At 40.5% G+C, this 15,312-nt stretch overlaps 1 protein-coding gene across 2 annotated transcripts in view; it reads right to left on the bottom strand.

Annotated features, from left to right (window-relative positions):
* The window catches only part of LOC106653646 (hypoxia-inducible factor 3-alpha-like), a 29,609-nt gene that overhangs the window by 8,228 nt on the left and 6,069 nt on the right, over positions 1-15,312 (bottom strand). Inside the window, exon 2 of one of the 2 annotated variants that reach the window (XM_014373170.2) lies at positions 10,342-10,712. In XM_014373170.2, coding sequence (XP_014228656.1) covers positions 10,342-10,706 — 365 coding nt within the window. In that variant the 5' untranslated portion in view covers positions 10,707-10,712. The other variant, XM_014373169.2, reaches the window with a different exon arrangement.

The following is a 15,312-nucleotide window of genomic DNA, read 5'->3' as shown; positions in this document are numbered from 1 at the left end:
TCTGTGTGTGTGTACTACTCTACATACGCAATTATAATGTGTACGTACAATACACGAAATTCTCTCAAGAGAGTCGTAAAGAGCTTCGTCGTACGTAGGCGTGACCTTCGACGTTAATTTCAACGATTGATACCAGCGCATATAGTGGAAGTAGCGAACTATAAATACATTTCAAACAATTTTTTCGCTTCTTGGCCTGTAAACTTTATACACATACATACGTAACGTCGACGTTACGTCTCGGCCGTAATGTATAACCGATTATTTTTTGTTCTCTTTATGTCTCTCTCTCTCTCTCTCTCTCTCTCTCTTTCTCTCACTCGATTTATTTCGCGCAATTGCAAGCGGCGCAATTGCTGCTGCACACACTTACGAGGCTTGATCAGTGCGGCATTACTTATACGGTGGCAGCAAGTAACAAGTAGCGAGCAAGCAGCCGATAACGCGTGCCTCGAGGTCTTCAAGCTGCTGCTGGTGCGATACCCTCGTAATGTTTTTCCCGTCCAATCATCTCGCGGAGATATTTACGAAAAAATGCAACTCTTTCGTAAATACGTTATAATACGAGGCACGAGAATCGAGAGCGCCGCCGCAGCCGCCACCGCGTTTTTACAATTATCTTAATTATAAAATAAAATGATGATGAAGAGGTCTCGCGCACAGGCCACGTTGCTTGACTCGACTCTATTGGGAGCTTTAAATTTTTAAAATCGACCGATTGAGTGTGTATCCGTGTGTGCGTGTGTGTGTGTGTGTGTATGTGCTTCGCGTTACGATTATATCTCGTCGTGAGCCAGTCACGTGACCTCGAGGCTGCTTCGCCCGCGAGAAACTATATACACAATACACATACATATAACACTCGAACTCGTAATATAATTATTATTCGACAGCTTCGTTTATAACGGGTCTTTACAGCGCGCAATATTATTTCGCGAGCGGCCCATCGCAAATTTTTTTTGCTGCCGTGCGCGTCCAGCTTCTCTCTTTTTTTTCATTATTAATATTTTTCGTTCGTGCTGTTGCTTGCGGCGCTCGTCTCTTAAGAGCTTCTTCAGTATTTTACAAAAATAAAATAAATTAAAATGAAGTAATAACGCTCGAGTATATGATTAATCAGCGCGTTACGAATTATATTTTTAGACTTATAGACACAAATGAGAATATACCATTTATCATTTTTTCTGCGCTAGATCAACAAAGTTTTATAAAAGCGCGTTTAATACGTGATTCGAATTTACGCAAAAACGATAGCGTTAACTTATCAGCGATTAGAATAATTAAGCCTCGCAGTAGTAAGTACATCGCGGGTTTGCGCCATAATTAAACGATCATTCTCTTTTTTCTTGTCATTTTGTAATACTCGAATGACGTGCGTGAAATTGGTTGTCCTTGAGAAAGCAATCAGATATATATATATATGCGCGATATACTTTAATTGAAAATAAATCGCGTTTACGCTCGTTATCGTCGTGTTGTATTCAAAAATATTTGAGAGAGAGAGAGAGAGAGAGAGAGAGAGAGAGAGAGAGAGATTGCTATTTTTTCATTGTTCTCACCTTCCTGAGAGGCCTAATATTCATTGATAATCTTTGACTTTGTTCCTTGAGGTTTACGGTATTCGAGTTATTTAATCAGATCTCTAAAATACAATAATACTGGAGATAAGTTAGAAAAATTGTTTAGGTGATCGAATGTTATATCGTGAAACTTATACGAGCATTTGATCATTATAGTCTGATACTTTGAAACACTTCTAAGATACACTGTCACTGACGTAAAATCATCTTCTTTCCTCTTACCGTCCACTTTTTCCTTTTATTTTTCTTTCTCTCTCTCTCGCTCATAAAATATATCTTTTTCATGTTCCCCCTCTCTCTCTGCTCAATGAAAGTGACGATAATGTGTCGCGTCAGTTGCATCTGAGATCGCGGATGCAACTCTCCGCCTTCTCCAGACGCTTTTACCCGACGAAGCTCTCAAATTTAATCGATGCCGCATTATAACACGACGCGATAGGGAGCAAATAAGTCGATCACTCAATAACCTGACGTTTTACAATGATAATTCTCCCGTTAATCATAACAGCATTTTAATTTACACCCTCCACGTCCAAAATGTCGAACAATAATTCCACTAATGCAGTTTCGGATCAATGCGAGCTTTTCTCTCTAGTTCAATTTTAGATAGCTAGAATTCCGTAAAAGCCAATATTTGCATTTTTTTGTTGCGTAAAGTTGATACGCAGTTGGCTAGAATTGTTGGTTTATATGTTTTCAATCCACGTGCATAAAACACCTGACCTTTATTATTATTAAATTCTTTCTGTCTTGCTGTATAGTATTTCAGTTCATGGCTTGAAACGCGCAGTGATTTAACTTTAAATGAAATGGGATTCTTTCTTTTTTAATTTTCTTTTTAATTCGTGTACAATAATTTGTTTTGAGAATGTATAACAGAAAATAAATAACGGTGCGTGTGTATAACAAGCAAATGAAATGAAAAAGCACAATGGAGGCTTCTTCATGGTCAAGCGCAAAATTGTTTAGTCTATACCGTAAATTTAAAATAAATTTCGAAAAATATTTGATCTTATTTATAGGATTTTTGGATCTAAAATCGGTGGAGTGCAATCTTTTTTCCGTTTAGTTTTTAGAGTTTTTATTTTCCTCCTTCCGAAATAACTGCATAATAAATATTTCAAACCATTCGAATATTATAAAAAGAAGGCAAGACATAAAATTGCAGGTTTATCAATTTTTTCATTTATTTATTTTTTTAAACTTTATGCCGAGGTATTTAATTGAATGCAAGTCGACTGATATATGAGTAAATCTCATGAAATTTTAATATTTTGCCATTAAAAAAAAATTTTTTTTTTTTTAAGCACAGTCGTGAAATTTTTTTTGGGGACTTACAAGTGATTCAGAAACCTCAAAAAAATAGTGCCCAAAAAATTTGGGTGAGGGCCTTCAAGGATTTGAAAAAGTACATGTTAAAGCTGAAGCTGATGAGCCATATTTTATATCATATTAATGGACAATATTTGCTCCTAAATTTGGTTAAAATTTTAATTTTTTGACATTTAAAAAAAAACACATAGCGTTATCTTTTCCAAAATGTCGAAAACTAAAATGGGCAATATAGATTGCGCCATTTTAAATAAAACTGTTGATGTGCATCGCAAAATTCGATTAAAATGCACTCAAAATCAACAATGGGCGCGGGCAAAACCCATGTTTATATCGTATATAACTTTTTTTACAAAGCACGCACATCAAAAATAAACATACCACTCGATTCTGCTACTCAAAAACTACTTTTCCCCATGATTTCGTGGTGATTCATGGTGGGGCCAATTGGGATACTGTGATTTTGTAAAAAAATCATTAAAAAACTAAAAGTTGAATTTTTCTCAAGAGTGTAGAAGACGCGGGTAACGACGCATACCAGTCAGCGACATTTTTTTCGAAAGTTCACTTTTTGAGGATTGTTTGGTGATGGTTTGGATAAAAAAGCTCGATGGGCCTATCGGGAATCACAGAATTTGAAAATTAAAAATAGGATGCGTTGAATTTCAAAACGCATTAAAAACGCTATAAATTGCATTTTTTTTTATGAATTCAAGTTTAGACCCCACTGGAAGTTGTTCTCAAGAAAAGAAAAAGTTGAAAACTTAACGTTAACAATGCGAGGAAAGGTATATTTTAGGTTTACACAAAAATATTGTGCAGTTGACACGAATATTAAAATTTCGTGAGATTTACTCATATAAGTTATTCAAAAGACACGTGCACACGTCAACCGTGATAATTGCGCTTAGCCTTTGCTTTCGTTTTTCAAAGTTTGATAATGATTTGTGTTTCGAAGTTGAATTTGCTCTATAGTCTATTCGAAAAAGTCTACTGGAATATATATGCTATGTCGGAATTATTATAAATAAGCTTATTGACACCTATATATTTACGAATTCCAAACTCCCATCGAGAATCAAAACCGGATCACGTCCAAAACGTCGAAATCGTAATCAAGTTCCTCTCGACACTTCTCTCGAGTCTTTTAACGTGTCTTCGAATTTTTAATAAAACAGCGGAATAAAAAACGTCCGAATAGTCAAAATTCTCCGAACAAATCAGTGACAGTTAAAAAATAAAACCCAGCAGAAAAAATAAATCAACGAACGAGTAGGTAAAAAGATTGATTGTTAAAGTGCATAATAATAAAAGCCATTATGCTAAAAAATTGATGAAAAAAGTTTTTTCATCAAAAATAGATACTGACTACACGGAATAAACATTTTCATATAATACATACAATTATATTGTTCGAAAACTTTGGCATATATAGTAATTGCAATTTTATGATTTTCGAGGCGAGCGCGCGCGGCAAGGGAATAACAACAATTTTGTGCTTCTACGCGTCGTCGCTGTCGTCGTCGCGAGCTGCGCGCTCGACATTATATATTTGTATATTAACACAATCATGGAAAATTTTTACTTCTTGCAAAATTGTGCGTGAGAGAGATATTATAAAATGAAGCTCGCGGGGCCAACGTAGCTCGCTATTGATTGTTTGAAGAATAAAAAAACTTTTGTCACGGATAATTTTTAGGATTAATGCGCGCGCGCGCGAACACACACAACTCTCGCGGAAGCGCGTCGCGACTTTTTCATTTTTTTTTTCCAATTCGATGTTACACCTGTAAGCTGTGTGGCTTTCTCGCGCGCGAAGCTCGATAATCGATACTCAGCGATCGAAAAGTAACAGCAACGACGAAAAGAAAAATGAGTAAAAATAGAACCGCACGGTTATAAATTATGTATATTTGTCGCGATTCATTTCGTGTAACGTAGCAGGACGTTTTATATAGAGAGCTTATCTCGCGCGCGCGCGCATGAGACGCGTGAGCTTGCACTCGTCTTCTTAATCCAAAATTTATCGCGCGCGCGCACAGTAGCATCAGCAGCGCAGTTGTCGAGGAATTTCGGCGCAGAAAAATTTCCGCTCGGTTTCGCTTTATTTTTCTTTATCTAGGTGCATTATGTATAAATTACGAGTGTATGTTATTATACATAAAACAAGAAAAAACAATGTACAAAGAGTTGAGCTGCGCGATAAAGAAAAGTGTCTCGGTGCACTTTTATATATACGCAAGTAAATATAATAATGTTATTTTTTAAATTTAAAACTCGCGTTTACAATACCGATGCTTGATGTCAGAGCGAGAACGCGTCGTCGAGTAGATAAAAAAGCAAACAAACAATGCCTTTCGATAAGAGGAAATCGAAGTTATCCGCAGACGCAATTAATAACTCTTTCTGCTGTTGTCTCCCACCTCTGCGCTGTTTATTCTCTCGATCTCTCTTACCTGCAAATCGCATTGGAATTATCGGCTGATTCGTCGTAAGGCTGTTCGGGGCCCTGCCTCTCTTGCTGCGGCTGATCCTCTTGGTAGGGAACCACTTGATTTTCAGCTTGGGGCGCGATTTGTTGTTGTTGTTGTTGTTGTTGTTGTTGTTGTTGTTGTTGCTGCTGCTGCTGCTGCTGTTGTTGTTGTGGTTGAGCCTGTTGTTGTTGTTGGTAAGCAGGAATTTCCATCGGTGGTATCGGTGCTTGTCGTATTTCTTCTATTTGCACTTGTGGTCGTGGTTGTTGGTTTTCTTGCTGATAAACATTAGAAGCTAGAATATTTTCCACGGGCCTGACCAAATGTTGGAAGGCCATCACTATGGGATTGTCGCTGTTGATCAGCGGCAAAATTGGCTGCTGATACTGTTGATGATGCTGATAATGATGCTCGTAATGATGATTGCCATTGAAACCCTGCCGGTAAGGAGCCATCAGATGCGGCTGCATTAATGACGACGGCTGCTGCTGTTGCTGATGATGATGATGATGCTGTTGAACGTAAGCCGCGCAGTAATTTCTGTGCACCAAGTGATGCTGCTGAGCTTGCATATGCTGATAACCGAACATGTTGGCGTCCTCGACTTGATGATGATAGGCTCTGGCCGCTGGTTGATACATTTTACTGTGTTTTTTTTGTACTTTTTTCAGTTCCTTATATTACTATGCACGAAAAAAAATTTCACTCCGTAAAATTGCCCACACTCGGGCTCGTTGCAATTACACACGCGTTACAATTGAAAGCGACGAAAAAAAAAGCACTTTGGTCGACGTAATCTAAGAAGGTCTCTATATAACTTTCACGCGCAAAAGTTCATGGATCTCGGAGTTTATCAAGATTCAGCAGAATGTTTCCTCGATCGAGACGAAGAGAAGAAGACGAAGAATAAGCAACCGTGGAATTACGATGATGCAGTCGCGATCGCGATCTCTCATGCTTGTGTTTACAAAACCAAATGAGGTTCATCAGTCGCGCGGGCAAGTATTTAAGCTGTTTGGCGCGAGCGAGGCGCAAGATCTATCCGTCTCTCTCTTACTAAAGAGATGATGCTGCTGCTGCTGCTGCTGCTGCTGCTGCTGCTGCTGCTGTTGGTCGATGCTACTGGTATTATAATTTTGTGTGTATATCACATATAGGATGCCACAAGTGCAGAGACAAGATCGGGGCTGGTGGGGATTACGCAGCGTCGTAACACACACTCGTAGCCGCCTTTTGTATGTTGTTTGTCACTTCAGTCGATACATTCGAAATTAGTCGTCTTTTTTTTCACTTTTATTATTTTCTTTCGACGCACTCGTGTGTTAAGACGACGTATCTGGTGTGTGTATGTACACAAACACTCTCACACATGAATTCGAAATGCGAAGAAAGCAGATAACGATTAATGGCAGCTTTGCTCCACCTTGACGCGCCACAGTATACACACTCTTGCACAGTAGCTGCAAGCACTTCCTGCCGCTGCCACTATACTTACTGCCTCCTTAAAGTATCGTATGTCTTTGGTATATGTTTTTTTTTTCTATTCTATTTTTTACTCAAGACGAGAAAAAATCTTATGGCATTGGTAATAACGTAATACACTTGTCACCGCGCACGCCAAAGCTCCGAGATCGATTACAGTCACGAAAACCGAAGATGATCTATGTCAAATAGGCAAATGATCGGGGGTTGGATCAGGTGTCAGTCTGACTGAGGACGACTACGACCACCGCGACACTTGCCGTCGGATTTCAGCTGCTGCTACTGTTTAGCTTCTGTTGCTGTTGCTGCTGCTGCTGCGCTTGCTTGCAACCTGATCGAGTGGGTGGGCGGGTAGCGAGCGCGCGCGAAAGAGGGTGCACTGCTGTGCTATGTACACACAAACGACCTTAAATATACATATATATAGCGCAGCACAAGGGGCAATCTGTTGCATGGACTGCTCCACGTGCAGCGGATCCTCTATACGCGTTATATTATATCACGCGATCATCATCCAGCTATTATAATAATACTCTCTATGTTGCTATCGCCACGACGACGACTGCTACCGCGACAAGATCCCATCCAGTCGAACGAGGAATTCCACTTGTTTTTTATGTACAATCGCATGTGTAGAGGTGTCTATTTAGACACTGCTAACGCTTCTGCTGCTGCTGGTCTATAATCAATTATAATCGTCGTCGCGTCGCACTATATGTCGCGCAGCACCGCACACCGGCCGGCTGTAAGCGCGCGCGCGCGGGCGCGAGCTCTATTATTCACTTCGCTATATACGTGTGTAAATATCTCCGATGTAAGTTTGTGGTGGGCACACGCACGAGACAACAGCTATAGCTAACAAGCTCTGCGCCTGAAGTTTACTTATTGCACCACAGCGCAAGGTTAATTTTAAGACTCTTCTGCTCCGCGTCCGCGCTCTGTCTTTTTTTTCACTATATAGTTGTTTTTTTGCTTTTATCGTTCTCGTCGTCGTTTTTTTTTTTTTTTTTGCACGATTTTAAAAACACACTTCACTGTGATGATCGTGTCTCTCTTTCTCGCTCTCGCGTGACGTACGTGGGCTGGAAATACGACACACACGCACACGCACGAATACACACACAGATACACGTATATTATGGCCTCTCACTCTGTTGTCGCTCCAGTAATAAAAGCACACGAATTTTCATCTAGACGCGCGCGAGCGCGTATGATACGCACGCACACACGGAGAAAAATTCATCAAAGAGTCTACTGCTGCTCCGATTTCGCGAAACTTACGCACGCTGCCGCTGACTTACGGCCGGGGCCTTTTTATATTGAATAACACTCAAGCTCGCGTATATGTTTTTTCGCGAGAGTCAGCGCGATAAGCTTTGACACACACATACACATATGAACTGTATATCGAGAGGTATATATTATTTATTATCTATCTATCTCTCTCTGTCACTTTTGTTTTTTGCCCGAATGTATGAGTCGTGTATTATATAGCCGTAGCTGTCGTGTTGCTCGCACATTCGCGCAGTTACTGAAAGCCTGCCACGGCTCGGCGCGGCGCGAAACAGCGCGCGGCCCGATAAAAGTTATGCTTTACTCTTTCGCTGCTCGGGCTCTCGGCTCCGATCGGCTTTGGCGTTCGGCACACGGCTCGCCGCGCGCAGCTCGACTCTCGCACTCGGCGAAAACTTCTCGTTCCCCCGCTATTCGCGTATTATTCGTGAGGCGGTTTTGTCGTGTGTATGTGTGTGTATGATCGCGCGCGCGCCTCCTCGTTTGAGCGAGGCTCGGTGTTTCGACACATACACACACACACGGCAAATACGTATAGTACGCAAGCACGTAGGCAGAGCGGCTGCGCAAAAATTTTGCGTATTCGAGCGAATTTTGTGTTTTGGAAAAGAAGCAAAAAGAAGTAGAAGTGAGTAGCGTCGAAGTTAGTCAGGTCGAGTGGCGGGCTTGCGCATCGCTCGATATAATACACGGTGACAATTGAGCCACCCTTGTCTGTTATCAAGCACAAGCCGAGATTTTACCGATGGCGCTGCGATGTTTCGGAGGTAGAAAGAGGAGGAGAATGATGAAGAGGAGGAGTAGGTGGTGGTGATTGATGGTGGTGGTGGCGAGGAGGAGAAGGCGGTGGCGACGGCATCAAGCTCAAGGTCATCAATGATGCATGATTGTGTACATTCCTGCGCCGATGCCCGATCACACGATGGGCACAGCATTTAAATATCCCTCCCCGGCACACGCATAATCGGACGTGCGAATTATAATAATGCGAGCGGCAGATTTTGCACGCACATCTCGTGCTTATTGAGCCTGATGATGTTTGCATGCCATATTATATTGTATGTGTGTGTGTAGGCTCGTCTCCTTGTAGCTATTTTTGACAGGTCTTGCGTAATATTTGTGTACCCGTATGCCAAAGTTCAATGCTTTCACTTGCCGATTTTTTCCTAGACTTCTCTCTATAAATACAATGGTACTCGTGATGTGTGAAGCGCATATGTACAAAACGAGCGAGGCCCGGACTGCTACTTATCAAATGCATTATTAATAAATGTCAAAAAGCCGCACGGATTCGGTTTCACGTTTCCTTGACTACTTTCGGATCGAAGAGCCCCGTATAATATAGTCCATTAAATGAAAAACAGTTTACATAGGCCCGTTAAGAGCCGGGGCAGATGGATTATTGACAAAATACATATGATGCTTGTGACAGAACACACGCAACACCTGCGTCTCCCTCTCATTCATGTGTGCTTGTATATATGTGTATTTTATATATACTTCGTCGCTCCAAAACAGAAATTCATGAAACTCAATCTGACCTCGATTTCGTGTGAAAAATTTAATTTTGAGGCTTTACGAGGCATCAACATGGCGTATACATAGAGGAGCTACTGCTGCGCCAACGATAAAATGAAAAAAAAAACTATCCAACGAAATTGAAAGAAAGAGGGAGAGGGACTCCAATGGCTGATAAGACGTATACGCGGTATTTTTTATCGGCACCTTTTTATTTTCTTAAGATATTTTTTTTCTTAAGGGGCATTCATTATTGCAGCTGCTGTAACGCGCTTTTGAACGAAGAAAAAAAAATACTCCCGCGTTTCAATAAAACGCATATTATTGTATGAAATCGAGGCAGCGATGCGCTTCGTGCAGTACATAGCGACGTATTTACGCTCTCTCGCGATCGCGTCGACGCGCGATTTAGCGTAAATACCATGCACTCGTACGCATATTTTTCTTTTAACAGATTTATCGTGCAAATCTTTTTTTTTCTCTCTTTTTAGTATGACAATGACGGCGGGGAAATTTTCTAAACCTCGTCTCGCATATATAATCAAATGCGAGCCGCCAGCACAGGTGCATCAACATAATTCGTCGCCGTGAAAGTATACTATCAACGGAAATTTTTTGTTTTGTTTTTTTTCTTTGGTGTGCGTGTGATCGCGTTCTCTCACCTGGATAAGGCGTTGATCGTCGTCTCGTCGCTGTACGATAGGTACGAGTCGCTAGAACTCGGCGAGCAGGCCTGTATGATCAGCTCTAGATCTTCTTCGTCAATGCCGTCCAGATCTAAATTGACGGCGGCTGCTGCTACTCTTATTGCTTCAGCCGTCTCAGCCGTCTTCTTTTTACTTGGCTGTGAGGGCTTGGTCTTGGCTGTGAGGGCTTGCGCCAGTTTGCTGGGTCGCCTCCGCTTCGTTTTAATCGGGTCACCTTCAGCCCCTCCTGAACGACGCTCGAAGCCGTTCTTCTCCTTCGGCATCTCGACTACGCTCAGCTTCTCGTTCAGCGACGGGACGGGGAGTTCTTGCATCATCATGTCATCCTGTGGAGAAAAAAAATTATGCAATTTTCTTCGAGCTTTTGTTGTTGTTGTTTGGTTTTAAATCGTATACGGTGCAGGTACGTGTCTCGGTTCTTGTACGAACCACATTCTACCACGTACGAGCGCCGTGCTTAAATCGATTAAAAATTTCCACCCTCCCTTTATTTTTCACGTACAATACGTCATCTACACATACACGCATACGCGAGCATACAATATATAAAAAAAACCCTGAAAACAACGCGCGCGCGCGTGAAACATTTATTATTCGCAAAAAAAAGCGTATACGCTTATTGTTGTAGAAAGCGTGGGAACCTCGCAAAAGTTTAAAGGGATTTAAATATTTACGATATGCGTATTTGCTTTACGCATATTTACATTGCTTAAAAATCGTCGTTCGGGCGCGCGCGCAAAGAGTTAACAGGTATAATGTATGGATTTTTGTTAACGCGCTCGGCAGTGCGGCGATGATTTGTAATCGCGGAACCTAAGTATTAACCTTTTCCCCCTTTAACGCAAAAGAAAAAAAAAATTGGGGCAACGAGAGCTAGCTAGGCCAAGTTCTTTAGGTCATCGCGGCAAGCAAAAGCAGTCGAGGAGTGTACCACGCGCGTCTCGCTTTGCGCACTTACATGTCCCGATGTAGGTAGGTACGATACGAAATATCGATCTTTTACAGCCCTACTAAGGAGATCTCTTCCAGAACCCGCGCCCAAAAATACATATTTCATGTAGGTTATTATTACGTGCGTAATAACGCAATATATATCATATCCTCTTGAAGAGAGCTCTCGAGCATATTATCAAACGAAGTCGCAGGCACACAATACATCGTTTCCAGAACTATTAAAAAAAAAAGGAAAAAAAATTAAGTTCTTATCGATCGTGTGTGAGCTACAAGCTCATGTGCTCGTCGAAGCGCTTTTCTAGATAAAAAATATATAATATAAAACACAAACACTCGGTACATGCCACAAGTGCACAACACGACGTATATATAGAAGAAAAAAAAACACAGGCATCGCGATCCCACATGGGGGCTACTTTATAATATCATAAGTGTATATCCGGCTCTCTCTTGCTCTGCTGCGCGCCTCTTTTCAATCTGCCTAATGCAACATTCTCGTCATTTCGTTATGACATTACGTTTTTTTATATCGTGCAGTACTTACAGACCGAGAACATTACTGGGCTCTGCTGCTGCTTTTCGATCTGCTGCATCGCAGAATATGACAAAAGACCTTACACAACCATTATCGCGTTCGTATATCAGCACTTTTCACGGCCCGTGCGCATACACGAGGAAGAAATATATATAATGCAATGCACTGATACAGTGAAAAGCCTATCTCTCATTTGATGCGCGCAGTATCAAATTCTAGGATAGAGCTTATTAATTTTCATTCGCGCGCGCGCGTTATCAGTAGAACTATACAATTTCAAAGGCTACATAATATACAATTTATCTATCTTTCTCTCTCTTTTTTATAGTACTCAAGTGTATTTGCAAAGAATGTTTAAGCATCATAGAAAGAAAAACACTTCGATATTGCTCGCTCTAACGCGAGTACAAAAACCTCGCACTAATGCACAAGTGCGAGCGTAAAAAACGATAAAGCTCACGTTTTCGCGATAAAAAAATAACTCGCCACGACGATCGCTCGCTCGCACGCTCGAAAAAGAAAAACGCTTGGGCGTAAGATTGTGACGTCGAACTCCGTGTGTGTGTGTGTGTGTGTGTGTGTGTGTGTGTGTGTGTGTGTGTGTGTGCTGTGCGCGAGATTGTAATTCGCGAAACGTGAATGCACACACGACGACACCGGCATGAAAAAGCATAGTACAGTATTATAAGTTCCTATTTTAAGTTCATTATTATTACAAATTATTGTAACTATTATGTGGTCATATTCGTATTATGCTACCGTATAATATCGCGTAATCGTGAATACATTTATGTAGACGTCATTGCGAAACATTACCATATAATAAAATTGTAGGCGAGTGCAGCAGTACTTTTACGCGATTTTCGAGTTTTTTCTTTTTTTTCCGTTTCTCTCTCTCTTTCTCTCTCCTGGGCTTAGACGCGCACCTTTCGTCGTAGTTGCATATGACATTGTGGTTAGCGATCATGCAGCGGTGAAGCAGTCTTTATTCATATAACGTTATAAATATATATTTAATGCACTTTTTCGTTTTTATTTTTAAAGCTTATATTGTCACGTATCCAAAGTCGATCGTTAAGCGCGCTTTTATTGTTTATGTTAGGAAATTAATGAGACACTCGATGCAAAATTTTAATTGCGAATAATTATTAATATCGAGAGGCCTAAAAGCGTATAAAAAACGCGTACATATATTACACATCGAGGCCCGCGCAGCGCAAAGCGTGAAGGTTATGGATCATGAAGTTTTCATTGCTGTCAGCTGTGCAAATACTACGTAAATATTAATTTTTTGCGTATATTAAATACACACGCGATGCACGGAACGAAGAAAGAGAGCTTCTTCATCTTTTTTTTCATTCTTTTTCCCCCTTTTTTATTTCGACTTCGACAAATTCACATTTCGTATCAACACTGAGTTTACAATCTATGCCACCGTAAAAACAACTGGCTTAACTAGTCTTTTGAATGGAGGTGTTGTTTTAATTATTCCTTATTTAATGCAGATTCGTCGTACTTTTGTCATCCGGCTCTGATCAGGAATTCATTTAGCGAGCAATAATTACCGGTGCGCTCGATGCAGGAGGAAGATAGTCGTTCGTTCGATCTCATTTGTTTGTTGCAAGGTATCGAATGTAGCACAGAGCACAAGACACTTACGTCTCGTGAAGGTCTCGGAGAAGGTACAGAAATAATTCAAAAATTTTGAAACTACTCAAGTTGGAATTCATAGGATTGCTGTTATTGAGAAATCTTTCTTTCACCTTGAATAAAATTTTTTTTTGTAGTTTCATCCTTAACCGTGAAATGATTGTGATTTTAATGTATAGAGAACTTTACTTTGCGCAGCTATAAGAATTCGCATCGTTCAAGGACTAGCTACGAAGAAGCATAAAAAAAATAGAACACGAATTTTCGAAATCAATGGAGTTAAAAATACCTACGTGTTTCGCTGCTGTAGCCTCGAAGCTAGAAATTTTACAAATTCAACGAGTGCAGTTCGTCGAGATATACAGCTACTTCATGCACTGATAGTTTCTCGATCGAAGTTTTTCAATATAATCCTTTGTCACTTTGGTAGCGAGAGAGAGAGAGAGAGAGAGAGATAAAAAAGTCGATTTGATGAAAAGTGATATTAATGAGAGATTTCGCGTTTTTGCTGCTCTGTATGAAGTGACATTGATCCGAGCAAAAATGTTTGCATAGAAAGTTCGGCCCAAAGTTCTCGCATAAAAATGAATAGCCGATTATAATATCTCGGTTATCGATCTTCGAGGACAGATAGTGGACTGAGCTACGATTCTTATATTAAAATAACTGCAAGCATACAATAAAATTATTGTACATAAATTAAACATAAAGTATCAAGTTGACGATGATTGGCGCCTTCTTTCTTCAAATATTAAGAAAAAAAAACGAAGAAGATAATGAATGAACGGACTCGAAAAAATTCAACTCTATATTATCCACTTTTTAAGTAGATCCATTTATCTTCGTCCGTTCGGGCGCTGAGAGCGGGTCGCGATCGGTTCATAAATAACTCGCTCATTTTCATACCGCGAAAATCAATTATCGCCTTTCGCGATCGCGAGTCAAGACATGAAGATGAAGAAGAAGAAGATGAAAAAATGGCCTATTTTTATAAATCGCGCGACCAATTTTTTCGGGATTTTTTTTCTATACGCACAGTATGTTTTTTTTTAACCACGAAAACTCTATGTTATTTTCATTTTCACCGTACGCAAAAAACATCTTTTTTGCTGTCACTGCCAAATAAAGACTTTAATCCCGCATTTATAAGAATCGGCGAAAAGAAAGGTGTTTCACTTTTTTTCGCGCGAGAGATGTGAATGGACTCTGCGCGTATTATAGTACCCTGCGGATTATTACACAATTTTTGACATACTTATGCTACATCGAACTTTCTACCCGCGCGATCAATTTAAATATCAAACGAGTTGTTGCCTCCGTTTCATTCTGTTTACGTATTTTTCGCACGACGGTAGTTTGTAAATATACACTCGGGGGATTTTTTATTACTGAATCTGTCGTCGTATACGTCGGTGACTGTGCGTTAAAGCTCCGTATGGGGGCAGGTCCAGAAGCTCTCGTATACGAAAGCAGCGGTACTATCCTGAGACCGTCAGTTAAACGAGCTCGTATATAATTTGTCCTCCTCCTCTTTTGTTTGTCTTTCGAATCGTCGTCGTCCTTAGAACGAGGTGCGCGTATATATCTTTCAAAAAACACGATTTTACTGCCCCAATTAATTTTCTCTTTATTGTACCAAACGTGCTTGACTCGTATCGCGGCAATTGCGGTATGCATACACAACAAGGTATATCAACAACAAGGAAGCTACCGTTGCTCGCGTCGATAAAAAAGCAGCAGCAATTTTGGTTTCCTACCTAAGTTCTGTTTCTTTTTTGTATTCCTCT

Source organism: Trichogramma pretiosum, unplaced genomic scaffold, assembly GCF_000599845.2.
Source record: "Trichogramma pretiosum strain Unisexual culture from Peru unplaced genomic scaffold, Tpre_2.0 scaffold73, whole genome shotgun sequence".
In the NCBI taxonomy this organism is placed as follows: domain Eukaryota; kingdom Metazoa; phylum Arthropoda; class Insecta; order Hymenoptera; family Trichogrammatidae; genus Trichogramma; species Trichogramma pretiosum.
Note: the sequence above shows the minus strand (reverse complement) of the source record. Positions and strands in the feature narration are given on the sequence as shown.